General features: G+C 65.3%; 2 protein-coding genes across 2 annotated transcripts; both read left to right on the plus strand.

The window, feature by feature from the left end:
- Positions 1–414: 414 nt before the first annotated feature.
- Positions 415–10507, plus strand: TBC1D10A (TBC1 domain family member 10A). The gene is made up of 9 exons (XM_054173064.1): positions 415–680; positions 4010–4109; positions 6969–7076; positions 7621–7727; positions 8299–8413; positions 8502–8567; positions 9153–9342; positions 9664–9818; positions 10007–10507. The coding sequence occupies exons 1-9, from the start codon at positions 481–483 to the stop codon at positions 10397–10399; spliced, it is 1434 nt and encodes a 477-aa protein (XP_054029039.1). The 5' UTR covers positions 415–480; the 3' UTR covers positions 10400–10507.
- A 2270-nt stretch (positions 10508–12777) lies between these two features.
- On the plus strand, positions 12778–17854 carry CASTOR1 (cytosolic arginine sensor for mTORC1 subunit 1). Its single transcript, XM_054173183.1, has 9 exons — positions 12778–12944; positions 13049–13119; positions 15498–15691; positions 15825–15957; positions 16167–16290; positions 16917–17030; positions 17135–17217; positions 17533–17627; positions 17710–17854. The coding sequence occupies exons 1-9, from the start codon at positions 12832–12834 to the stop codon at positions 17773–17775; spliced, it is 993 nt and encodes a 330-aa protein (XP_054029158.1). The 5' UTR covers positions 12778–12831; the 3' UTR covers positions 17776–17854.
- The last annotated feature ends 7105 nt before the right edge of the window (positions 17855–24959 follow it).

Here is a 24959-nt window from a genome sequence, read left to right on the forward strand (position 1 = left end):
AGGCTTGGCCCAGTATGGACTCTGGCCCAGTAGGGAACATACCCCAGGCGGGGCTCTCCTAGTGTCGCATTCCAGTACGGCCGCCTGAAACCCTGGTACAGCTCCCTTGCAGCCCCATCCAACTCCCCTGCAGCTCCAGTGTATTCCCCATCCCGCTGTGTCCAGCCTGGCCCCGCTGCGGAGCCGGTCCGCGGCCCCAGCCCCACTGCGGAGCCGGTCCGCAGCCCCGCTGCCCGTCCTGCCCCCGCCCCGAGCCTCACGCAGAGCCGCCCCGTCTCTGCCAGCCTTGACAGACAGCTCCCTCCCGCCTGCTGAGCCAATCGTTTCCGGGGGCGGGCCGTCTCCGGCTTCATCCTTGCAGCTGGTTGGCAGGAGACTTCGCTCCCGCCCAATAGCGTCGTGGCCGGGCGGGCGTGGGGGTGTGGCCGCCGCCGTGGCCGCGGCATGGAGGAGCGGCCGCCGCGCCGCTGAGCCGCCGCCATGGCCAAGAGCCGCGGGGGCGGCGGGCCCGGCTCGCCCGGCGGGAGCCTGGCTGGCACCCGGGAGAGCTTGGCCGAGCCGGGCGGCGACGAGCTCAGCTCCCTCGGCTCTGACTCCGAGGTGAACGGCGGCGGCGGCCCCGAAGAGCGGCGCGTCGACAAGTTCGGGTTTATCGTGGGCAGCCGCGGCGCCGAGGGGACGTGAGTGGGGCCGGGGCCGAGGCGGGGTGCGCGCATCGGGCCTGCAGGAGCCGCCCTAGGCCCCGCTTGAGGCCGCCTCCGGGCCCTGGGCTCCCGCAGGGCCGGGCCGCGGGGCCTCGGCCGCTGGGCCGGGCCGGTAACGGCTCTTCCCGCCCCGGGGGGAAGGGTTGTCATCCGCCCCCGGCCCCGCGGCCCGGAAGAGCGGCAGCTCCTGGGGCGGGCTGCGGGGGAGCGGGCGAGGGCCCGCACCGCTGCTTTGGCTCCGTCAGGCCGCCGAGGAGCCAGCGCGGGCTCCCCCGGGCCCTCCCGGCGCCAGGCCCGCGGCGTGGGGCGGCTCGGGGCCGGTGTCTGCCCCGGGGCCGCTGCGGAGGGGACAGCCGGTGTTCCCAGCTCGCTGGGCAGCGCCTCCGTGGCAGGGGCGGGTTTAGACTAGATGGTCTTTAAGGTCCTTTCCAACCAAACCATTCCATGGCTCTGTGACCCATCGGGGATTTAATCGCTCTCGGAGGAGCAGCACCGGCAGCAGCTGGGCAAGGACTCTCCCGTGCCCCGGCCTTTAGTGCCACCACCGTCCCCAGGGTATGCTGTGTGCCCACGGTGGAGGCTGCAGCAGCCACGATGTGAACAAGAGCCCCGAAAGCTGTTCCCACTTCCCCCCCATCCCTCCTGCATCGATCGGGGAAGGGCTGGAGCGCTGCGTCCATCCCAGGCGGGGCGGCTGGAGGCTGCCCGCAGCGCCGAGGCCCCCGTGCCGAGTTCAGCGTCTGGTCCCCTCCCGGCCTCTTCTCCTCGAAGAGCTGGATTCCGGTGTAATTTTGGCCACCGTCGAGCTGGGGAGGACTTGCTGTTGTTGGGTGTCCTGCCAGCGGAACCGGCATCGGCAGCGGCTGGCGAAAGCTGCCCTGCGAGGAGCCTGCTGGCCGGCCTGCCGTGCCGGGAGGAAGCCGGTAGAGGAAGCTGAAGTCGGCCCCCAGCACCCATGGCATCGCCAGCCCAGGGCGCTGGGCCCTAGGGCGGTGTCAGCACCCAGGAATGCGCTCTGGGCTGCTGGGGAGCTGGTTCCGCAGCTTGCTTGGTGTTTGCCTTCCCGGCCGTGGTTTCACAGCAACGCCCGGAGAGGCGCAGGACCGCGGCAGGGACAGTTCGTGGCAGCTTGCTCCTCTCCAGCTGGGAGATTACCTGGAGCAGGCTCCTCATCTTCATGCTCTGGTGCTGGTTGGGCCCTGTGCCTCAGTTTCCCCATCTCCAAGGAGCCCCTCACAAGCCTGTGGGTGTTACTCTGCCAGTGTACCAGGAGAGTTTGTTTGTTGGTGCTGGGCAAGGTGCATCGTGCTGGGTGATAAAGCCTGTCCCTGCCCATGGCTCAGCACTGCAGGAGCAGGCTGGCCTCTCCTGCATGGGGTGCTGCACCCCATCCCATGCACACACAACGTGTTCTGGGGCACCAGGGGGGTCCTGCCTCTTGTCATTTTGTCCTTGAGTGCTTGGTGTAATAATGTCCCTGCCCTTGATGTTCAGCAGGCAGTGGTTTGCCAGCCCGAGCTTCTGGTGCTGGAGACAGGTGGGGACTGCAGTCACTGCGGACTGAGCTTTCCTCCTGTGTCCCACAGATGCTCTGGGGTTCAATCCTGCTCTCCTCAGGGCTTTTATCCGCTCTCCATCTGTCCAGGAGTGCATAAACAAGAGCACATGGCCCCTACCCATGGCAGGCAGAACTGGGGTCCCTCCAGCTAGAAGGCTTTGGGGAAGCAAAGGCAGGGCAAGTGGGTGTTCTGGCAACCTGTGGAGGGTCTGGAAGCACAAGGAGGACTCATGGGGTGTCCCAGGCCCTGTGGAGGGTGAGGGGCATGAGGAAGGGCTGAGCTGTGAGGTTGTCACCCACAGCATGGCTGCAGAGAATCACCTTCCCTGCACAGGGTATCTCACTCCCCTCCAGCCTGGGGTGCTCCCACCACATCCTCCATCCTCGCAGCCGCAGCCATCTGAAATGCCTCTGGTCCTTGCTCCCTGCCCGCTGCCAAGCAGCCATCAGCTGGTAACAGCTTCCAGGCTGGGCTGGCTGGGCTCCAGCAGGCCCGCGGCCAGCGCCTGTATCCAGCGTCCAGTACTCCCGAGCTTCCCACGCCTCGGAGAGCCGCAGCTCCTTCGGCAGCCCGGGCTCCCCGGCCCGGGGCCAGCCTTCACGGGCCCCGTGCCGCCGGCCGGGGAGCCGCCGGGCGCTCCGCGGAGGGTGGGGCGGCTGCAGCGAGCGAGGCGAATCCCTTCGGAGCAGGATCGCTCTGCCGAACCATCGTGCTCAGCCCTGTTTGACCCGCTGCGGCGGGTGGGACCCGGCGGGGAAGGGCTGGGCAGGGAGCGGGGCGGCGCTGCCAGCTGGATGTGGCCCTGGGCTCGCAGGGCTGCTCGCTTTCTGGCTCCCAGCGCCGGTGAGTCTGGGAGGAGGCAGCGTCCGTGTGTCATGCAGTGCGGCTGGGTGCTCAGCACCTTTCTGGGGGATGCTCAGTGCCCAGACCACCATCTGCAGGTCCTTGGGAAGGATCTGGCCGCTCCTGGGATCAACATGGCCCTGGGGCATCAAGTCTGCTGAAGCTGACCCTTCTTAAGTGATGGCTAGAAGCAGTTTCTGTCCTCCCAGGGGTGGCCATGGCCAGGGTCTGGCCAAGCTGTCTTGTCACCCACCTCCAAGCTGTTGAAGGGCAAGAGGGTGGCACGGGGAGTTTGTAGGCGTGGTGCCAGCTTTGGTGTGGCAGGAGCAGCATCCCCACCTGCCTTGTCAGGGTTAAATTGGATTCCCGAACTAGGAACAACTGGAAAACACTCCCCATCCCTCCTGGGGGACCCTTGGCCGGGCTCTGTGCCGGGCCTGGAGCAGGGCCAGGGGTTTTGGTTGTGAGCAGGACCAGGGCCCTGCAGATGACATGATGCTTATGGCCTCAGCTTGCTCCATCTGCAGCCAGCCCCTGCGGCGGGGCTCGGCTCAGCTCAGCCAGCGGCTCCTGCTGCACTCCTGCTTCCTGGCGTGCCCCAGCTTGGGCACACGGCTCCCCAGGGGTGCCAGAGCACACAGTGGGTGCAGCCCAGGCTGCTCCCTAGAGATTGTGAGCTGCTGGGGGGTGGTGAGCTCAGGGGTGGTGAGCTTGGGGGTGGTGAGCTCGGGGGTGGCAAACGCTTCCGGCAGCGCCGAGCAGCCACTGGAACCAACGCTGCTGCTCTTGAGCCTGTCCTGCCTGGGGAGGGGACACCCAGGGTGCTGGAGAGGATGCTCAGGGGGGCTCTGTGCTGCAGGGAGGGCACTGTGCTGACCGACCTCTCCTCCCCTGACCCTGCAGGCTGGAGGAGGTGCCCTTGGAGGTGCTGCGGCAGCGAGAGTCCAAATGGCTGGACATGCTCAACAACTGGGACAAGTGGATGGCCAAAAAGCACAAGAAGGTAAGGGGCAGTGGCTGTGTCCCCTGGGGCAGTGGCTGTGTCCCCTGGGGCAGTGGCTGTGTCCCCTGGGGCTGCCCCACCACAGCTGTGTAGCAAGGAGAGGCAGCACAGAGGGGCAGCTGGGCGCAGCTGTGTCCCCGTGGGGCTTTAGGGCAGCCTTGCTTGTCACCAGGTCCCCACAGACAGACAGACAGACAGACACGTTGGATGATGCTTGGCTGGGCTGATCCCTCCCTGTGACGTCCTGGTGGTGGGAGGGAAGCTGGAGCTTGCAGTGGGGGCGGGGGTGTGCTGAGCCTGCAGTCTCTGAGCCAGCCCCTGCTCCTGCCCCTGTCTGCTCCCCACTGGGCTGGAGCCTTCCTAGGGCTTCTTTGGCTGCCTGCAGGGAATTGTTTGGTCATGGAAACTTCTGTTCTGAGCATCTTGTCGACCAAAAAAAGCTGTGGGTAGGAAATGTTGGAGCCTGATGTGCATGATGCTGGGCTGCAGGCCGAGGTCCCCAGGAGACCCCCGGTGCTGGGTGCCAGGTGGCTCCATGGCTTGGCCCTCTGGGGGCTCCCTGACCTCCTGAGCCTCCTGTGAATGAGGCAGGGATGGGATGCAGCAAGTCCCAGCTTGCTGTTGTGTGTCTGCTGGCAGCCATGAGGCAGCTGGCACGGGCCAGGGGTGCCTGAGAGTGGCCGAAGGGCAGCCTCCTGCTCCTCCTCCTCCTCCTCCCTGCTGCTGGCAGAGCTTCCTGGCACCGCTCTGTGTGCTGGGCTCCCAGAGCGCTGTCCCTGCTTGGTGCCTGGTGAAGGAGGCAGGAATCCCTCCTCTTGTTTCTTGGCTGCTCACAAAGGATTTGGGAAGAGCTCTTTGGGCCGTGGCAGGCAGGAGCTTTGTTCCGGAGAGCTTCCGCCGCTCTCCGGCCGCGCCGCAGCCTGGCTGGGGTGACCGCTCCAGCTGCTGTGCGCCTGCCACCGGCGCTCCCCTGGGCTCCAGCTGAGCTGCTGGAGGTCTCTGTGTGCCTGATGGGCTGGGGTAGCCTATCCTGCACCACAAATCCGTGCCTGCAGCCTCCAAGAGCCGCTCCGTGCCTGGAGCTGCTCGGGGAAAGGTGCCAGGGCTGGCCCTGGGCTCTGGCAGGAGGCTGGCTGCTGTGGCACGGGGCCATGGCCCCCGTGTGGCACAGGCCCTTCTGCTTCAGAGGAGCTCCCTGTGCCTCCAGAAGCCCTGTTTCGTTGCTGGCTGCCACACCAGCGCTGGCTGGCAGCCCAGGGATCTCTCCTGCTGGGCTCACTCACACCTGCAACTGCTCCAGGGTCCCCAGACACTGCTTCCTTCACCTGCCTGGCCTGGATCCCGTGGGAGCTGTGGTGCTGAGCCGTGCCGGTGCTGCATGCCCGCTCTTGCCCTTTGCAGCCAGACTGAAAGGGGGCAGGTGGTGTGGGCAGCTCCTGCTGCTCCCCAGCGCTCTGATTGCTCTTTGCTTTCAACATCCCTCAGCCCCAATGTGCTCCTGCTCCCCTGGAAGGGCAGGGTGGGATCCCAGGGGCTGGGCACTCCCATCCAGGATCTGAAGGGATGAGGTGCTCAGCCTCTTGGCCCTGGCCGTGCTGAGCCTGGCCAGCTGGAGGGGCTGCCAAACCGAAACCCAGCAAGGCAGCTTCCTTCCTGGCAGCTTATCCAGCAGGAAGGGGAGCAGGCTCCAGGAGGGAGCCGGCAGCAGCGGCAGAGCTGCCCACAGCCGCCCTGGGCATCGCCCGAGGCCTTTCCTGCCAGCACAGAGGCCCCGGGGCAAGGAGCAGCTCTGCAGGGGGGAGCAGCAAACCCTCCCAGTCCGTGGCGTTGGCACCGTGCTGGAGCCAGCTGAGTGAGGCTGGCACGTGGGGAAAGGCAGTTCTGGGCAAGCAGGAGAGGCCAGGGGAGGCTTTGGGAGCTGCTGGGTGGGGGTTGGGAAGCCCTGGCACGGTGCCACCCTGGTGGGGGCATGTGGCCAGGATGCTTTTGTGGGGGTTTGGGGGGGGTAGCTGTGCTGACAGCACTGAGCTCCTGGGTCCCACCCTGCTGAGTGACCTGGCCTGTGGGAAGGTGGTGTGGTCACTTCTCCACCCAGCCAGCTCCCAGGGGTCTTAGGGTGGTCCCTGCTGGGTGCTGGCAGCGCAGGGTTAAGCTGGCTCAGTGGTGGGGGTAGGTACCAGCAGGTGCTGCCTCAAATGGACTTTGGTCCTGGCTGGTGCTCAGTGCCAAGGAGACCAGAGGATGACTGTGAGCAAGGAGCTGGCCCCAGGAGCTGCCCATGTGTGGGGCTGGCTCGGTGCTGTCCTTCTGGCCAGGGTGAGCGGGTGGAAAAGTTGAGGTGTTCAGAAGGGTTGACCTGCCTGCTGTCCATGGCCCCACAGGTGAGCAGCAGGGCTGGCCCAGGGGCTGGGGAGCCCTACCCAGTGTCCCCAGTCCTTCCCCCCACCTTGGCTCCAGTGTTTGATTTTCCAGCTCCCAGCAGGATCCTGCTTTGAGGTGGAGCTGGGCTTGTTTGAAGCTGCTTGGAAGCCACAAAGCCTTGGCTGGGCTCCTGGCAGCCATCCACAGCTTCCTTTTGCTGCTGCAGCTCCAGCTGCCATCCAAGCTGGCATCTTGAGTGCCATGCTGTGGAGAAAGGGGTGAGCAGTGTCTCCTGTGCCACTCCCTGAGGCTGTCATGGGTCGTGAGGCAGGGCACCCTGTCCCGGGGGGTACAGAGACACATCCCCTTGTACAAGGAGGCAGCAGGGGACCAGCCTGGGACCGTGGTGCTGGGCCTGGCTCCCACCTGACCCCAGGGGCCTCTTTGGTCCCTGCTGCTCCGTGATTTTCGCTGTGACAGCTGCACCTCTGCCCTCAGATCCGGCTGCGGTGCCAGAAGGGGATCCCCCCCTCGCTGCGGGGCCGAGCCTGGCAGTACCTCTCTGGGAGCAAGGTCAAGCTGGAGCAGAACATGGGCAAGTTTGATGTGAGTACTGCTGGGCAGGGGGGCAGTGCTGGGGTGATGCCTGCTCCCTCCAGGGCTGGGCTCCAGATGCTGTCTGTGGGCTGACCTACAACTTGATGGGGCCTCGTGTGAGACCTTCTTGCTCTCCACAACTCCCTGGCAGCAGATTGGAGCCAGGTGGGAGTTGGTCTCTTCTTCCAAGGAGCAAGTGATAGGACAAGAGGGACCAGCCTCAAACAGCACCAGGGGAGGTTTGGGTTGGACATGAGGAAGAGTTTCTTCCCCAAAAGGGTTGTCAAGGCCTGTCCCAGGCTGCTGAGGGCAGTGGTGGAGTCCCCATCCCTAGAGTGGTTTCAAAGCCATGAAGATGTGGTGCTGAGGGCCATGGCTTAGCGGTGCCCTGGCAGTGCTGGGGTAACACTGGGACTGGGTGATCTTAGAGAGCTCTTCTAACCTGTGGCTGCTCCACCAGCTCCCTTGGGCTCCCTGGGGGCCCTGCATGCAGGAGCAGGGCTGTCTGCATGCTGGTGCAGGATGTTACTCACCCTGTGCCCCTCCTGCCCAGGAACTGGATCTCCTGCCAGGCGAACCGAAGTGGCTGGATGTGATCGAGCGAGACCTCCACCGGCAGTTCCCCTTCCACGAGATGTTTGTCTCGCGTGGGGGCCATGGGTAAGGGCAGCTGCTGTGGGGCTGATCCAGAGCTCCACTGTGGGATGGGCACTGTCTGTCCCCCCTCCCCGAGCCACACTCATCCCCCACAGTGTCCCCTTCAGTGCTCCCCCCGTGGTCCCCAGCTCACAGCATGAGTTTTCCAGGGGTGTGGTGCATAGGTCACAGCTCTGACACCCAGGGGCCTGGGTGTTGCTGTGCAGGAGGGCAGAGGGAGGAGGCAGCCCACTGTGGCCTCTGTTTCACCTCTGTTCCCATCGGTGAGCATCTCACACCTGAGCTTGCAGCAGGGTCCCTACCCCACCGTGGCTTCCCCCGAGCCAGCAGCCCTGGCAGATGGTTGCTGCCTCCCTCACCTCTCGTCCCTGGGGCAGGCCTGGGCTCTGCGTGCAGAGCCCCCCAGAGCAGAGCTGCGGTCAGTGTCCCCCAGCGCTGGGATCCCAAGCTGAGGACTGACCCCAGCTCTGTGGGAAGCGTGGTGGCACTGCTGGGCCAGCAGGTGACGGTGCCCAGTGCCCGTGGGCCGTGTCTGTGCCCTGTCCCCACCTCTCCCTCCCGGGTGTCCCCACAGGCAGCAGGACCTGTTCCGGGTGCTGAAGGCGTACACCCTGTACCGCCCGGAGGAGGGCTACTGCCAGGCCCAGGCGCCCATCGCCGCCGTGCTGCTCATGCACATGCCAGCCGAGGTACGGGCAGGGAGGGCAGGGCCAGCAGGAGGGTGCTGGTCCCTCTGGGGGCACTCTGGGCCTTCACACGCTGTCCCTTGCCTTGCAGCAAGCGTTCTGGTGCCTGGTGCAGATCTGTGAGAAGTATCTCCCTGGCTACTACAGCGAGAAGCTGGTGAGTGAAGGGCCCATGGTGTGTTCAGCAGCGGCAGGGACCTGCGATGTCTCCAGGTTGAAAGCCTCCCCCAGCTCCTCATCACAGAGGGAAGGGAGGTTGGAGACATCCTGAGTGCTCCCATGGTCTCTGTTGTGCCACAGCCCCCAGGAGCATCCCACAGTCAGGGATAGAGGGGCTCAGTGTTGCTTTGCTGCTATCTGTGGGGCACAGATCTGCTCCCACAGGCACATCTGGAGCGTGGGTGGGCACTGGGGAGGAGCTGATTCCAGGACTGGGCCAAGGCTAAGGTGATGTCTGTGGGGCACAGATCTGCTCCTACAGCCAGGTCTGGAGGGCAGGTGGGCACTGGGGAGCTGATTCCAGGACTGGGCTGAGGCTGAGGTGCTGTCTGTGGGGCACAGATCTGCTCCTACAGCCAGGTCTGGAGGGCAGGTGGGCACTGGGGAGCTGATTCCAGGACTGGGCTGAGGCTGAGGTGCTGTCTGTGGGGCACAGAGCTGCTCCTGCAGCCCGGTCTGGAGGGTGGGCGGGCCTGGGCTGGAGTTGAAGTGCTCACTGGGGTTCTTGCCGCTGTCCCTGCAGGAGGCCATTCAGCTGGATGGGCAGATCCTCTTCTCGCTGCTGCACAAGGTCTCTCCTGTGGCCTACAAGCACCTGAGCAAGCAGAAGATCGACCCCATCCTCTACATGACGGAGTGGTTCATGTGCGCCTTCTCCCGCACCCTGCCCTGGAGCTCCGTCCTGCGCGTCTGGGACATGTTCTTCTGTGAAGGTAGAAGCTCCCCACCATCCTCTCCCTCCTGAGGTGGCACACAGATGGTGCTTGAGGCTGCAGCAGGAGCACTGCCGTGGCTGCTTGCCTGAGCCTGGCATGTAGGACCTGTTGTGGGGCAGGTTTGGGGCAGCCACGTGCCGGGGATGGAGACCAGGCTCTTTCCCTGGGGGCTAGAGGGCACACAAGGTCCCAGATCCACTCTCGTGCTTGTCCTGAGTGCTGGCAGGATGGGAAGCTGGTGCCCCACAACATCTGAGGGACAGTGACAGTGTCACCCCGTGCTGCTGGACGCTCAGTGCCTCGCCTCTCCCCTCGCAGGGGTGAAGATCATCTTCCGGGTGGGCCTCGTGCTTCTCAAACACACCCTGGGCTCCTCGGACAAGCTCAAGTCGTGCCAGGGCCAGTACGAGACCATGGAGAGGCTGAGGGCCCTCAGCCCCAAGATCATGCAGGAGGCCTTCCTGGTGCAGGAGGTGAGGAGCTGGGGAGGGTCTGGGAGGCCCCGGTGCCGCCCGCCCGGACCGTCCCCGGCTGGGCATCGCCGAGGGCAATCCCCGGCAGGCTCCCGCCCGGGGCTCCCTCTGCTCCGGGGCTCGTCTGCGGCCGAGCCGGCTGCTGGGCGGCAGTGGGGACGCCGATGGCAGCGCTGTGCCCCCCGCAGGTGATCGAGCTGCCGGTGACGGAGCGTCAGATCGAGCGGGAGCACCTGATCCAGCTGAAGAAGTGGCGGGAGACGCACGGGGAGCTGCAGTGCAAGTCCCCCCCGCGCCTGCACGGGGCCAAGGCCATCAGCGAGGCCGAGCCCCCTCCCCGCAAGGCGCTGGAGCCCGTGCCCTCCATCATCGTGCCCCCGGGGCCCGCCCCCGTGCCCAAGGCCCGCAAGAGCAAGGAGAAGAGCCGAGAGAAGAGCCCGGCCGGCCCCACCAACGGCCCCGGCGCCGAGGGCAACGGAGCGCCCGGCTCGGCCCGGGAGCTGCTGCACCCCCAGGTCTCCCCCCACCACCAGTCCAAGGAGAGCCTGAGCTCCCGGGAGAGCGAGGACACGTACTTGTAGGGCCAGCGTGGCCGTGGGGCCCCACGCCGGGCAGCTGGGCTGCGCACGGACCCCGGGCTCGAGGACGCCCAGCTGTGGGGGCTGTGTGGGGACCCTGACGCCCAGTGCTGGGGGCTCTGGGCTGGAGGGGTGGGGGGCAGGCTGGCCGGTGTGGCTCCCCGGGGACACCGTGTTCCCCCTGTGCAGGGCTGCTCGCAGCCGGGGCGTTCATCCGTGGGAGCTCAGCCGGCCGTGGTGACCAAAAGGGCCAGCTCGGGGCCGTGCTGGGTGCCCACCCCAGCAGGGTGCTGGCACCAGGAGCTGTGGGAGCCCTGGCAGGGGGTGGCTGAGCCACCCGAGCGCCTTCCCCATGGCTGTGGGAGCCCCTCGGGCGCTCCTCCCTGTCCCAGAGCCCCTCCACCCACCACCCAAGGGTCCCTCCTGCAGCCCTCAACCCTGTGCCGGCCGCGCAGACCCAGGCCCCATCCCCGAGCACTCGTGCCTGGTGCAGGGGGACTGGGGGTATGCGAGGAGCCGGGGGGCCACCCCTCACCCCCTCCTCTTTATCTAGCGAGGATATATCAAGCTGTAGCCCTGTATGTAGTGCCCCACTGACCTACTCACTGAGCCTATTTATTGTTCCTCCGTGGCAGTAACCGTCGCAGGACAGGGACCGAGGCAGGATGCGCCGGCGGCAGCGGGATGTGATGCCAGACCACAACCGTGGGGCTAAAGCCCTCCCATCCCTCCCCCTTCCCCCCCCCTTCCCGTTTCCTGGGCTCCCCACAGCTCCAGGGGAGCCTTCACCCCACTGCTGCTACCCCCCCCCGCCCCGAGGCCTCAGCAGAGGTGAGGTGGGGTGGGCAAGCGGCTGGGTGCTCCCCCACGCTGGGGGCCCCTCTCTCCCCCCTGCCTTCCCCAGGGGCCAGGGGCAGCTTTGTAAAATACAGCGGGGAAAGCGGTTTTGTACAAAGGGGTAAATAAAGCAGGATTGTGTAAAGGCACTGCAGCTCCCAGCCTGCCTTCTCACCCTCTGCTGCCATGGGGTAAAGGGTGGCATGGGGCTGGGTGGGGGTGGCACCTCCCACTTCCTGCTACATCAGCTTCAGTGAGACACCCTGGCCTGCCGTCATGCCTTTGTCACCACCCCAGCAGAGACACTCAGGGTGGTCAAGCCTGGACCTGGCTGCTCTGTCTCGCCCAGCCCTGAGGGGCCAGGTGCTGGGGAGGGTCCTGGGAAGCGTCCTGCTGCTGTTACACCTCAGTCATCACCCCAGCTGACACCCAAGGTGGCCAAGCCTGGACCTGGCTGCTCTGTCTGACCTCACCCTGAGGAACAGGTACTGAGAAGAGTCCTGCTGCTGTCTCCTCTGTCACCACTCCACTAGAGACAAGGTAGCCAAGCCTGGACCTGGGGGTCAGATGCTGGAGAGGGTCCTGGAAAGAGTCTTGCTGTTTTGTCACCACTCCAGTGGAACCACTCAGGGTGGCCAAACCCTGACTGACCTCCCTGTCTCACCCAGCCCTGGGGGACAGGTGCTGGGGAGGGTCCTGGGAAGAGTCCTGCTGCTGTCACCACCCCAGTGGTGCCACCCAGGGTGGCTAAGCTCTGACCCAGCCTCTGTGTTACCCAGCCCTGCAGCTGGCCCTGGGTTTAGTGTACATGGGAGGATGCTGAGACCTGTCCCAGCTTGTGATGGTGGCTGCCAGGCTCTGGGGGCATCTTTGTGGGGCTGCTGTGGGGTAAGCTCCTTTCCCAGCACCCAAACCTGTCCCCTTCGTAGTGTCCCAGTTCTTGTGGCTGAACAGAGGCAGGAGGCCCCTAATGGGCTTGACACCCTGGGGCTCTAAGTTGGGACTGCTCCAGGCATCCAGGTTGGAGCTGCTCCAGCTCTCCAGTGTGGGCACCCCGGGGCTCTGGATGTGGGCTGGTTTGGGCATCATGGGGCTCTGAACTGGGTCTGGTGCTGGCACACTGGGTGAGGTCCAGTTCTGGCCCTAAGGGGTGCAGGTCGGGGGTGTCCGAGGTACTCTGGAAGTCTGGGCTGAGGCTGCTCCGGGCATCCCCGAGACTGCACGATGGGTCCGCTGTGGGCACCCCGGGGGCTCTGAACTGGCTCTAGTGCCGGGGATCCGGGTGGGCTCCAGTTCAGGCTACGGGGGCCCTGGGCTGGGGCTGCTTCAGGCTTCCGGGGGCCGAGATTTGGGTCCGGACTGGGCACCCTAGTCCGCTGCGGACATCCCGGCGCTCCGGGGCCGACCCGGCGCGGGCGCGCCGAAACTCCCGGTGGGTGCACTGGGGCCGGTGCCACGGCGGGGCGGTGCCGGGGCCGGGTCCCGGGGCAGGGCGGGGTTGTCGTTGCGCCTCCCTTGACGCGGGGCGGGGCCGGGGCCGCGTTTACAGCGGCGGCGGCGGCGGTTGCTGGTGCCGGTGCTGGCGCGGCGGGTCCGCCATGGACCTGCACATCCTGGAGCACCGGGTGCGGGTGCTAAGCCTGGCGCGCCGCGGGCTCTGGCTCTACACCCACCCGCTGCTCAAGCTGCTCTTCCTGCCCCAGCGCTGCAGGTACCGGCCTTCCTCCTCCTCCAGCTCCCCCACCCCCTCCCGCTCTTCCTCCATCCCCCTGCCCGGCCGCTGCTGGGGTCGGCGACGTCGGTTTCTCCTCCCAGGTGCAAGTTCTTCAGTCTGACGGAGACCCCCGAGGACTACACCATCATGCTGGACGAGGAAGGCTTCAAAGGTACCCTGTGGTGGCTCTGGCAGCCACCCCGTCCCTGGCAGGGTGGGCTGGCACCGCAGACAGAGTTGTGCATGTTCTCAGCCCGGGCCGCAGGGAGCAAGTCCTGGCTTGTACCCTCGGTACGTGCCCATCCCTGGGGCGCCCGGCCTCAGAGCTCCCAGCCCCTGGGCGCCCGCACCAGGGATGTACCAGCTTGCCCGGCCCAGGCTCTCCCCACTAATAACCTGCTTCCAGGCAGCGCTGCAGCTCCACCGGCTCATGGGATCAAACTGGGAAACCGCCGAGGGCGGTCTGTGGGAAGCCTGGTGCTGGCTGGAAGGTCGGGCAGAGGGTGCAGGTACCTGCCAGGATGCCTGCCGTCAGCACTGCTGGCTCCCTGCCTGCACAGGGGGCTGCTGCCATCCCTCCTGCCACCGTCCCCTTGGCTGCTTTTATCTAGCAAGGGCTGGGGCCGGCCGGTTCTTCGGCAGAGAGAGGCCCATTCTGCACCCACCCTGGCTGGCAGGAGGGAGCCCAGCCCTGGCATGTGGCCTGGCAGCAGGGACCAGGTTTTGGGGAGTCCTGGGGGTGGGGGGGACTTGAGGCCGTCCAGGCTGGTGTCTCTCAGTGAGAGGTGTCACTGGGTGATGTCCCCACCGCGGGTAACCCAGCGTGTGTCCAAGCATCACCATCCCCACCGGTGCAACCAGCCCGACGGGCTGTCTCGGGGGGAGCCGGATCCTGCCCTGGTTTCCCACGCCCAAACTTTCCTGCCCAGGAGCCGGCCACAGCTTTATCACCTTGGACGTGCCCCAAGGAGCAGGGGTCAGCCCTCCGGCCTTGGGGCACTGGCTGGACGGAGCCAGCTGCCACCTCCTTCCCAGCCTTGCACACGGGGCAGGGGCTGTGGGGCTGAGCTCTCCGGAGCCAGGGCCATCCCCCACGTATTGTTTTATTTCGGGGCCTGTGGACAAATGTTCCTCAATCCCGAGGGGAGGGCGGGAAGTGCCGAACAATGGTGCTGCGAGCCGGCAGCCCCGCTGCACCCTCTGTTCCTCCCCCCACCAGGGTTGGGGGGCTGCCAGCATTTCCCCGCTGAGGGGCTAGGCAGGGGACCCCCTGCTGCACCCCTTCTCTTCCCTTGGGGATCTAGATTAAGCCCCGGGGTGGGTGGCAGGGGTACGGCAGGGTCCCCTCCGCTGCCTCGCCCATGGTGGTGTTGAAAAGCCATTAAGCAGAGAGTGCTGGGACAGGACCCCGTGTCCCCATGTGTCCTAACCCCACCTTCCCCCCCGCGCGTCCCCGAAGCTCAGCCCTGGGCCGGAGCCGAGGCCGTTCTGGCGCTTCCTGCGCAGGAACAGCCGCTGGGAACACCCACCGAGGCTCCGGGATCCGGCCCCGCTCCCGCCCTGCCCCGAGCCACGGTTCGGGAGCCTGTCCGGTGATAGGGTCCCGCCATGGGTGCCAGACCCCTCCCTGGGACGACCTCCCCATTGCCGCTGCCGTGGTGGCTGGGTGCCCACCGAAGGGCTGGGTGCTTGTGGGAGTCTGTGGGTGCTGCCTCCTGTCTTGGTTTGGAGACCCCCTGGGGTATGGACCTGCCCCAGTCCCTTCCAGAGAGCACTGTGGGGTAGGGAAAGTGGTGCTGGGTGGTGGGTGGTGTGCCTGGATGGGTCCTGGAGCACCCCAGCGGTGCCAGCCCCTCTCCTGGGCACATGGGTGAGTGCAGCAAGGGGGACATGGGCACAGCCTCTTGTCACCTCAGCCCCAGGGCAGGAAGGAGCCGGCCAGGAACCAGCCAACAAAAGCACCTTTTGGGAAGCAGCCCTGGCCCCCTTCCAGCCTGGGCTTGGCCTGTCCTGGCTGGGCTGGCACAAGGTGCTGGCATCCCAGGAATGGCAGCATGGCCCTTTCCCTTGTCCCCTCTGGTGCCACATGTCCCCACCCTAAGCATCCTTGGTGCTGGGCTGGGGGATCCTGGGGTAGCAGGGATTATCCAGGCAGCCCCAGGGCTTTGGCAATGCCAGTTTTGGGGTGCAGTGTGCCCCGACACCCACTGGCACCCAGCCCAGGGTGCTGCTGCAGGGAGGAGAGATGCACCCCGGGGCTCAGGGGAGTCAGAGCCTCAGCAGCACACATCTCTGCGGCCACATTCCGGTGCCACCTCAGCACCTGGAGTGGCTGAGCCCCACCCAGCCCTCCCACATGTGAATGGGGCTGGTTTGCAACCCCAAACCAGCACCTCCAGCCCCCGAGCTGGGGCTGATCCTGCCCTGGCCGTGCTCCCCTCCCGAGGGACGCCGTGAGCCCTGCGGCGGGGCCGGCGCCGGGTGCCGTTGGGCCGTGCCGTGCCCTCGGCGGGGGAGCCCGTGCCTCAGTTCCCCTTACGCCCCACACAGAGCTGCCGCCCTCCGAGTTCATGCAGGTGGCAGATTCCACGTGGCTGGTGCTCAGCGTGGTCTCCAACGGCCGGGCACCCTCTGGCAGCCAGGCCACCGGCGTCACCAAGATCGCCCGCTCCGTCATCGCGCCGCTGGCCGAGCACCACGTCTCCGTGCTGATGCTCTCCACCTACCAGACCGACTTCATCCTGGTGAGCCCACGTTGGCTGAGGGTGGGGATGGTGCTGCTTGGGCTCCTGCGGAGCTGGGTGGGCACCTAGCCGTGCCCAGCCGGTGGGAGGGGGGTGGTGGCGGTGCTGGGCCTGATGCCGCAGCCCTGGCCAGGTGCGGGAGCGGGACCTGCCGGTGGTGATCCACACGCTGGCCGGGGAGTTCGACATCTACAAGGAGGAGAGCGGCGAGTGTGTCCCTGTCACCTGTGACGACGTGAGCAACGGCTTCCTCAAGTCCAAGCCGGGTGAGTGGCACGGGGTCCCGTGTCCCCCCACGGTCACCTGATTCCCGCTGAGATGCTCCGGGCTCGCACCGGCGGTACCCGCAGCCTCGGGGGACCCCTGCGGCCTCCCTTCCGTGCCCCGAGGGATGCCGAGCGGTGGCCACGAGGTGGCGCTGCGGTACTGTCCCCGAGCTGTGCCCGCACCTGACGGGTGGCTGTTCCCCTGCCAGCCACCAGCCCCACGCTGCACCCCGTGCAGAGCCCCCAGACTCGCTTCTGCATCCTGACTGTGGCCCCCGACACACTGCCTGCCATCGCCACCATGCTCATTGACGTCCTCTTCTACTCCCACAGGTGGGTCCTGGGTACAGGGACACAGTGGTGGCCCCTCGCCTGGTCCCACCTCAACCTCGGTGTCACTTCCTTCCACCCTTGCTCCCAGCGGCTTTTCAAGTGCTGGGTGTGTGTTCAAACCGGTTTTGTCCTCTTGAGTGTGCTGGAGGGGCTGCAGCCCTGTGGGTGCTGAGGTCCTGCTGCCACCTCCCAGGTGGTAGCTGTGAGGTGGCCCAGGGGCATGAGAACCCCCAGTGCAGCGAACCTTGGGGAAGGGGGGATTGTGAAACAGGAGAAGGTGGTAATGGTGCTGGGGGGAGGGGATGCTACTGGCCAAGTCCTGGCCATGTAGCCTGGGGTGCAGTCCCTTTTGGTGGGGCACTCCTGGAGGCACCATGGTGCTATGGGAACGCTGCAGAGCCCTGTGTCCCCCCTGTCCTGGCAAGCACCTGCTGTCCCCCCAGCTCCATGGCTCTGCAAGCTTGCAGACCTAAGGGGCAGCACCTGCTCCCATCCCCCCTCTCCTCCACCCTGCAGGCATCCCAGTAGGATGCCTGAACATGCCCAGTGCCACCAGTAGGACCTCTCACAATTTCGGGGCTCATTGCCCCTCCCTGTGGCTCCTTTCCCCCCTCCCCGCTCCACAGCCCCCCCAGGGAGGCTGGAGCCAGCAGCCAGGACCTCGACTCCATCACCTTCTTCGCCTTCTCCCTCATCGAGGGCTACATCTCCATCGTGATGGACGCCGAGACCCAGAAGCGGTAGGTGCCACCTGTGGGGCCGTCCCTCTGCCTGTCCCAGCCCAGGGCTGGGGACACAGGAAGAGGGGAGGGACAGTGTTACCCTCAGCTCTGCCCTCTCTCAGGTTCCCAAGTGACCTTCTGCTGACCAGTTCCACGGGGGAGTTGTGGCGGATGGTGCGGATCGGTGGGCAGCCCCTCGGCTTCGGTGAGTGTGACCGTGGTGGCCGTGTCCCCCCTCCCTCCCTGTGCCACCACACCACCCAGGGAATGCTTTGGGGTGATGCTCTTCCTGTGTGTCCCCATGGCTGTGCCACCAGGCTGTGCCACCACCCTACCCAGGGAGTGCTTTCAGGGGATGATGCTCCTCGGGGTGATGCTCTCCCCGCTTGTCCCCACGGCACTTAGCTGTCTCACCACCCTGCCAAGGGATGGATCCTTCGGGGTGGTACTGTCCCTCCGTGTCCCCGTGGCTGTGCCACCAGGGCCACCCCCTCACCCCAGGGTCCCTTTGCCTCCCCAGACGAGTGTGGCATCGTGGCTCAGATCGCCGAGCCGCTGGCTGCCGCCGACATCTCAGCCTATTACATCAGCACCTTCAACTTCGACCATGCCTTGGTGAGCCCCTGCCCGGGAACCCACCGCCCCGGGGCTGTCCCCTCGGGGCTGACCCCTGCTCTGTGTCCCCTCCCCCTGGCAGGTCCCTGAGGAGGGCATCGCTGAGGTCATCCAGCTGCTGCAACAGCGCCAGGAGAGCGGCAGATAGCGGCCGGCTGTCCCTGCGGTGGGTGGCCCTGCCTGGTGGCGCCGTGGGACCCCCACCCCCTCCGTTCTTTGTCTTTGTTTTTAAGGCTCCCCTCGGCGTGGGGCAGAGCTAGGTGCAGTGTCACTGCCTGTCCACTGGAAGTAGGGTGGCTTTGGGGACCTGGTGGCCTTGTGGCAGGGGGGACGGTGTCCCCACAATGCCATTCTCTGCCTCCAGCCCTGCCTGTGTGGGGCTGGGGGGCTCAGGAGGAAGGGGAACGTCCCCAGGGACCTACTGGAGCAGAGGACGTTCGGGGGACATGCCAGAGAGCAGTGATGTGCCACCGTGGTGCTGGGGGTGAGGTGTCCTCACACCCTTAAGTGTCCCCATGGGTGGTCTCCTTGGATGAGGGGATGGCCATGATGCCCTGGGGTACCCCTGGGCCAGCTCCCTGTCTGGTGAAAGCATCCCTGGAGCTGGGCTCCCCCCCTGCAAAAATCTCCTAGGAGGGAGGGCTGTGGTTCAGCCCCAGCCCTGTGTCCCCTCTGGGGTGGCCCTGTGTTGTTGTCTGGGCTGTCACCCTGGTCGGGGGATGAGGGTGTCCCCCCAGCTCCTCCCAAGCTGTGTTTTCACCCTGTTTGTAATAACTCAATAAAAGTGGTGTTATTTTTATTCCCCTGGAGCCCTGGGGAGGGAGGTGGCCCAGAGCTCCTCCCTGCTGCGGAGGCCCTGGGTGGGCTGGGATGTGACTGGGGCAGATGGACACTCCTCACGGCCCTGCCATAAGGTGAGGAGATCACCTGCCCCTGTGTTTGGGGTGAAAAAGGGGGAAGGTGGCAGCCAGGCAGCATGACAGCAGCCCTGGGGAAACTGAGGCATGGTTCCCACTGCCACACTTCTGCCTTTCCATGCCCCATGCTGGGGCAGCTCTCATGGGCTGGGGGAAACCGAGGCATGAAGGGAAGGACTTGAGCCTAGGGCTGGAGATGCTTCTGCCACGGCACCTCCCAGCCAGGTGGGGTGCCCTGAGCAGGAACTGTCCCCTCCTGGGGCACCTGGAGGGTTCTGTGCCCCAGGGGTGACGCCTGGTCAGTGGGCAGGACACGATGGGAGCACGAGTGTGGTGGACTCCTCCTTGGGCTCTTCCCTCAGGACGGGGCTCAGGCTGGTGGGTGACCGTGCCGCCGCTCCTGCCCCCCAGCCCCAGTGCCTGCTCTCCCGTGCACCACGTGGCAGCGTGCTGGGGTCCCGGCCGTGCCCTCCCCGCGTCAGCTCCAGCTGCTGCCGGCCGCTGGCTTTCCTGTCTCGCTGGTCCCGAGTCATGGGACGGCGGTGACGCGCGCCGGGCGGTGAAGAAACTGCAGCTGCCCCATGCGGTCACCGCCGCTATTTTTGTCGCCGCTGGGTATTGCACAGTCCCCCGCCGCCCGCTTTCCGCTGCCCGTGGGGCCTGGCCTGGCAGGGATCCCAGGTGGAGCCCGAGGATGTGACAGTGGCATGCGGAGGGGACAGGACCACCAGTGGCCGTGCGGGAGGTGAGGATCGGTGCTCTCTGCCTGCGTGGGTCAGCTCCTCTGGATGGGGCCCCTGGGGTCCTGCCCTGGCATCCTGCGTGGTGGAGGGGTGCATGGGGTCTGGGAAGGAGGGAGGGAGGGATGGATGGATGGATACATAGCTGGGCAGATGGATAGATAGCTGGAGGGATGCATGGGTGGATGGATGGATGGATGGATGGATGGATACGTAACTGGGCAGATGGAGGGATGGATGGATAGCTGGATGGATGGATGCATAGCTGGGCAGATGGATGGATACATAACTGGGCAGATGGAGGGAGGGATGGATAGCTGGATGGATGGATGGATGGGTGGATGGAGAGTAGATGGTTGGGCAGGTGAATGAACGAATGGATGGCTGATGGGTTTGATGGATGGATACAGAGGTGGAAGGATGGATGGACAGATGGATGTACAAATGTACAGGTAGATGGTTAGGCAGGTGGCTAACAGCCTGTCTGACTAGAGAGATGAACAAACTCCTTCAGTCAAGCAGGTGTGGAGAGGGAAGGACATTCTCCTGGCTTCTCCACCCCTTCAGGCCTGCCCTGGGCACGGCCCTGCCTGCCCCAGGCCCACTTCTGCCAGGGGACATCCCAAGGAGGAGGAGGAGGCAGCAGAGGCAGCTGGTGGAGGAAGCAGTGCCAGCCTCACTCCTGCAGCAGGGAGTCCTGCACAGGGAAGAGCAGTTAGGAGGGGAAATGCTGGGGAAAGACAACGGTTCTTCTTCTGGAAGTGAGTCACAGCTGTGCTCTTCTGCCCCAGAGGGGAGGTTATTTCCGGGCTGTGCTGCTGTGCCACCACCAAGCCCTCTGAATGGCAAATGTGGCACAGAGCAGCTCCCTCTGCTCACGTCAGCAACTTCTGGTGGTCACCAAAATCAGCTGGCTTGCGACACCGCTCAGCAGGCTGACTGAATGCATGCCTTTGGCCGGAGCAGGGACAGCCACACTGGTGCCAAGCTCCTGTCAGATGCCATCTCCTGGGAAAGGAGAGCTGAGAGGGGCAATGGGGTTTGCGCTGGGCGCTGCTGGCAGTGCCAAGGCCATGCCAGGCCCTGGGGCCACATAAGTTGGGTTCTCCCATGGTGGTATTGCATAAGAGTGACGCAGCAGTGAGGGCACTGCTGCCCGCACAAAGCTTCCGCTGCCCTCGGCCCTTGTGCCCTTGGGCAACACCCAGGGCCCCGTGTGGGTCCTGCTGTGGCTGTATGGCACTGGGAAGTTGCATTTCCTCCCATGAGGCTCCTATGGGTGCTGCTGGGCAGAGCACTTGTGCTGTGCTGCCTGGTGTCTCCTCTGTGGCCAGCACCCAAATGTGTCACGCTGAGGGGCGGGTGGGTGTGAGCAGGCAGAGCACCTGATGGAGCATCACTGGGTGCAGACCCCAGCCCTGCTGGGATGCTCCCTACTTCCCAGCCTTCCACCTCCCTCCTTCCCAGGCTGGATTTTCAGCTCCCACAGCTGGACTTGGGTTGCAAAGGCCTCCCTGATGACACCTACCTGTCCCCCCACGGCCAGCATCGCCGGGTGCCACCGCCACCGGTGTCTTGCACTTGTGCTTTGGGGCAGCTGAAGCCGGTTTGGGTTCACCCGGCCTGCCGGGCACCCAGCAGCAGGACTGGCATGACTCAATGCAGCCCTTTCCCAAGAAGCAGGTCATGGGGTTCCCGCGGCAGCGGCGGGGCCGGGTGCGGGGCGATCGGCGGGACCGGGCGCTCCCGGGGCTGGACCTACCGAGACTCCCTCGAGGAACTGAATCGAAGAACATCCCCATCGCCCGCCCGGCATCATTTCCTCCCCCCGGGGGCGGCTCGCCCTGCTCATTGGCCCCCGGGCCACGGCTTCACTTCTCTTGCCTTTCCGCTGGGTCCCGGGTGTGCCTCCTCGGGAGGTGGGGGCGAGCGGGTGCTCTTTAAAAGGCCAGCTTCCCCCTCGCCCCGGCAGTTAAGGAAGTGGCTTCGGCGCGCCCCGGCAGCCCCGCGCCGAAGCGCCCTCGCCCCGGCCATGCGGTGCGGCGGGCGGCCCTTGGGCGTGCTGGCAGGTAGGTGTCTGCCCGCGCCCCAGATCTACCCTGGCCGGCCCGGGAGCCACGGGAGGGAGCGCGGCGGTGGGGCCCCACGTGGGGTTGAGTCGGCGAGGCTGGCCCTGGAGCTGTCCCCCCCGCGCCGCCGTGCCGTGGGGGTGTCACCTCCCCGACGGTGCCCTCGAGGGGATGGGGAATGGTTCCCGTTTGTGGTGCAGGGGAGAGGGAGCGCTGGGAGTGGGCACCACCTAACCCCGTGGGAGAAGTGATGTTGGGAAAGGGTGGGCAGGAGGGTACAAGTTTTGGGGTCAGGGACTGATGGTGGAGGGTCAGGTGTCAGCTCACTGGCATGGATCTTACTCTGTCATCCTCCCTCACCCCCTCCCTGAAACTCTTCACCCGTGTGGTAGGTACAGCAGAGCTGGGTGCTGAGTGCTGAGCCAGCACCACATCCCAAGTCACTGGTGGGATGTGGTCGTGGGTGAGAGAACAGAGCTGAGGGACTCGATTCAGGAGTGTCACCACTGTCACCACCACTTGGTGGCCCCCATCGATGGTGGCCTACATTGCTGGGGGGAGCTGCTGGGGCAGCCGCTATGGCTGGGCTGTACTACCTGGCTCTTCATCTTCCTCCTCCCTACCAGGTCACCAGCAGGCTTTTGTCACAAGGACTGGCTTGTCCCTGTGGCAGAACCAGGGACTTTGGCACAGGGGACATACGTGCCTGGCACAGGCCACTCTTGCCTCCAGGCCTGGCACCAGGGTGTTGGGCACCCAGGGCCAGGCTATCCCTGCCACAGCTGTCATTGTGGCAGGGTAGCTGCCGAGCCTGCGCCTTTCCATTGTGGACAGGGGGCTGCCTCCATGCACCCAGCGATGCCCCCGTGTCCCACATCTCCCTCCTCTTCCTCCCCAGTTGTCACCAAAGGGCTCTTCATCCTCTGGGCAGTGCCAGGCCAGGGGGGGCGGCCCCCACAACCCCCCACCATGCAGCAGATCCAGGCACTGGTGAGGCACATGGCCGAGGACGCGCAGGAGCTTTTCGCCTTCTACGTGAGTCCCCTTCCCCGGGGCACGGGGTTGCTCCTGTCCCCTTCACTGGGGGGGACACAGGGCTGAGGCTGGGGAGGGGGTCCTGTGCTGCTGCCTTCCCACATCTCTGACCTTTCCTCTCACATCCCCGTGCAGGAGAAGGACCAGAGCCTGGCCGTCAATGGCATCTGCCGCAACAAGCGCCCCCCCGAGTGGCTGCGGGGACCGGAGCTGGGGCCCGGGGGACTGCGGGGGCTGCGGGGCCCCATGAGCCACATGGCCCAGGCGCTGCAGGACATCATCCGGCTCCAGCGCGACCTCAACCCCCCCGGCGCCGAAATCCTTCGCCGCTTGGCCAGAACCCACCTGAAGGTGCGAGGGCTCCTCAGCAACCTGGACGGACTCTTCCCGGCCCCCAGCTCCCGCCCCGGCCGCCAGCCCCGCCCCGGCCCCACAGCTCCCATCTTCCGGCAGAAGCTGGAGGGCTGCCGGACCCTCTGGCACTACGCTCGCTTCATGGCCAAGCTCAACACGCAGATGGAGACCAGGAGCCACCGAGCACAGCGGCAGAAGCGGAGATCACGCCAGGGCTTGCAGCTGCCTGCACGCTCCTAGTGTAGACTTGCCGGCACCGGACTTGTCTTCCTCTCTATCTCCATCATCTTCGTCTCATCTCTGTCTCCGTCGTCTTCATCTCGTCTCCATCTCTGTCATCTTCATTTCATCATCTCCATCTTCATCTCCATCATTATCTCCATCGACATCATTATCTCCATCTCCATCTCATCTCCATCTCTGCCATCTTCATCTCATCTTCACTATCTTCGTTTCATCATCTCCATCTTCATTTCCGTCATAATCTCCATCTTCATCTCATCTCCATCATCCTTTCCATCATCTCCCTCCCCATCTCCATCTCAGTGCCTGGGGCAGAGGCTTGCTGGACAGCCGGGAGGCACCCTGGAGACCCTCTTAGCTCGCCCAGGTGAGGGCACAAGGCTCACTTGGAGCAGCTCCCAGCACTTCAGCTCGCCGCGGGGACCAGGCTGCAGGACAGCCCCCGCTCCACTCCCGGCAGCCCCCCACCTCCTGCCCCACATGTCGGCAGCCCCGGCGCCGCAAGGAGCTGCACGCTCGGGTGTCCCCCGGGTGCCCAGCGGAGCGGGATGGAGCGGTCCCTTGTCACCGGGTCGGATTTTCCAGTGATTCAATGGGTCCGGTGACCCGGCCTGACTAAGAGCCGCTCGCCCTGCGCCCGCCGCGCTGCCGGCAGGGTGCGGCCCCGGCCCGCCGAGAGGAGGCCGCCCGCCGCCGCCGCTGGTGCTGTCACCTGCCGCGCTCTGCCCCGCAGCGGGTTTGCTGACCCCAGCGAGCAGCTGGCAGAGGACCCCTGTGAGCTTGGTGTCCTTGTGTGCTTGCCGTCCCTGTGAACTTGCTGTCCTTGCATGCTCTATGTCGCTGCAAGCCTGGGGTCCCTGCAAGCTGCGTGTCCCTGCACCCCCGATCTCCCTGTGAGCTTGCCGTCCTTGCAAGCTCGGTGTCCCTGTGGCTTCGCTATCCCCGTGAGCTCGCTGTCCCTGTGTGTTTGGTGTCCCCACGAGCTCAGTGTCCCTGTCAGCTGCCTATCCCTGCAGGCTCGCTGTCCCCGTGAGCTCGGCGGCTCTGCACACTTGGTCTCCCCACAAGCTCATTGTCCCCATAAGCTCCGTGTCCCTGCGCTCACCCTCGGTGTCCCCAAGCCCTCAGCCACTCTGTGCTCATCCCTTTGCTCTCAGCGTCCCCTGCCCTGTGCAGTGTCCCTGTGCTCCTCCCGGCACACCACGCTCTTGGTGCCCCCCACCGTGTCCCGCTCTGCGTTCAGTGTCCCCCAGGCCTCTCGGGCTGTGTCACCACGGCGCTGCCAGCGCCAGGCAGGGGCTGGGCTCCGGCCACCGCACTGTGACGGTGGGTGGCAGCACCCACCCACCCCTCCCCCCCCTAATCCCCTCCCCCATTAATTTATACATTAATATTTGTGTATTTATTGACTCTCGGGGTTAATTTAATGCGTCTCTCCTCCTATTTAAGGACAGGTTTTTAATATATAAATCTCTATTTTTGTGAGGACTCAGGGTTGGGGTTTTTGTACCCTTTTATCTTTGGTTAAACTGTGACTTGTCACAAGGCTTTATTTATGAGTGACATTTTTGGGGCGGTTTTTTGGGGGGACTGTGAGAAGGGAGGTGCCCAGCCTGGGCATGGGGCACCCCCTGATTTTTGTACAATGGTAGAAGGAAATAAAAGTGTCAAGCTCAGCCTGTGGCCACTGAGTCGTCGTGTTCCTGTGTCCCTGTGTTGGGGTGTCTGTGTATCCAGGTGTTCCTGTGTCTGTCTGTCCCTCTCTCCAAGTGCCCATGCTTCCAGGAGTCCCTGTGGACAGCAGCAGGCTGTATTCTGGTGGCCATGCTGTACCCATGGGCACACAGCACAGTGTGGGATAGCAGCATGGGGTGGCATGGAACCTGGCACATGGTGCCTGGCATGGCTTGGGATGAGGGACAGCGTGATGTGGCACAGGAGGGGATATGGGATAGGATGGGATGTGGCACAAGG

This window comes from Dryobates pubescens, chromosome 25 (assembly GCF_014839835.1).
Source record: "Dryobates pubescens isolate bDryPub1 chromosome 25, bDryPub1.pri, whole genome shotgun sequence".
Taxonomy (NCBI): Eukaryota; Metazoa; Chordata; class Aves; order Piciformes; family Picidae; genus Dryobates; species Dryobates pubescens.

Bases quoted from the DNA above. Each gene is read 5' to 3' on its own strand.
- CASTOR1 (XM_054173183.1), top strand. From the start codon at position 12,832: ATGGACCTGCACATCCTGGAGCACCGGGTGCGGGTGCTAAGCCTGGCG. The intron at 16,291-16,916 runs GTGGGTCCTGGG...CCCGCTCCACAG, and splicing joins GTCCTCTTCTACTCCCACAG to CCCCCCCAGGGAGGCTGGAG. The intron at 17,218-17,532 runs GTGAGTGTGACC...TTGCCTCCCCAG, and splicing joins TGGGCAGCCCCTCGGCTTCG to ACGAGTGTGGCATCGTGGCT.
- TBC1D10A (XM_054173064.1), top strand. From the start codon at position 481: ATGGCCAAGAGCCGCGGGGGCGGCGGGCCCGGCTCGCCCGGCGGGAGC. The intron at 681-4,009 runs GTGAGTGGGGCC...CTGACCCTGCAG, and splicing joins AGCCGCGGCGCCGAGGGGAC to GCTGGAGGAGGTGCCCTTGG. The intron at 8,568-9,152 runs GTGAGTGAAGGG...CTGTCCCTGCAG, and splicing joins GCTACTACAGCGAGAAGCTG to GAGGCCATTCAGCTGGATGG.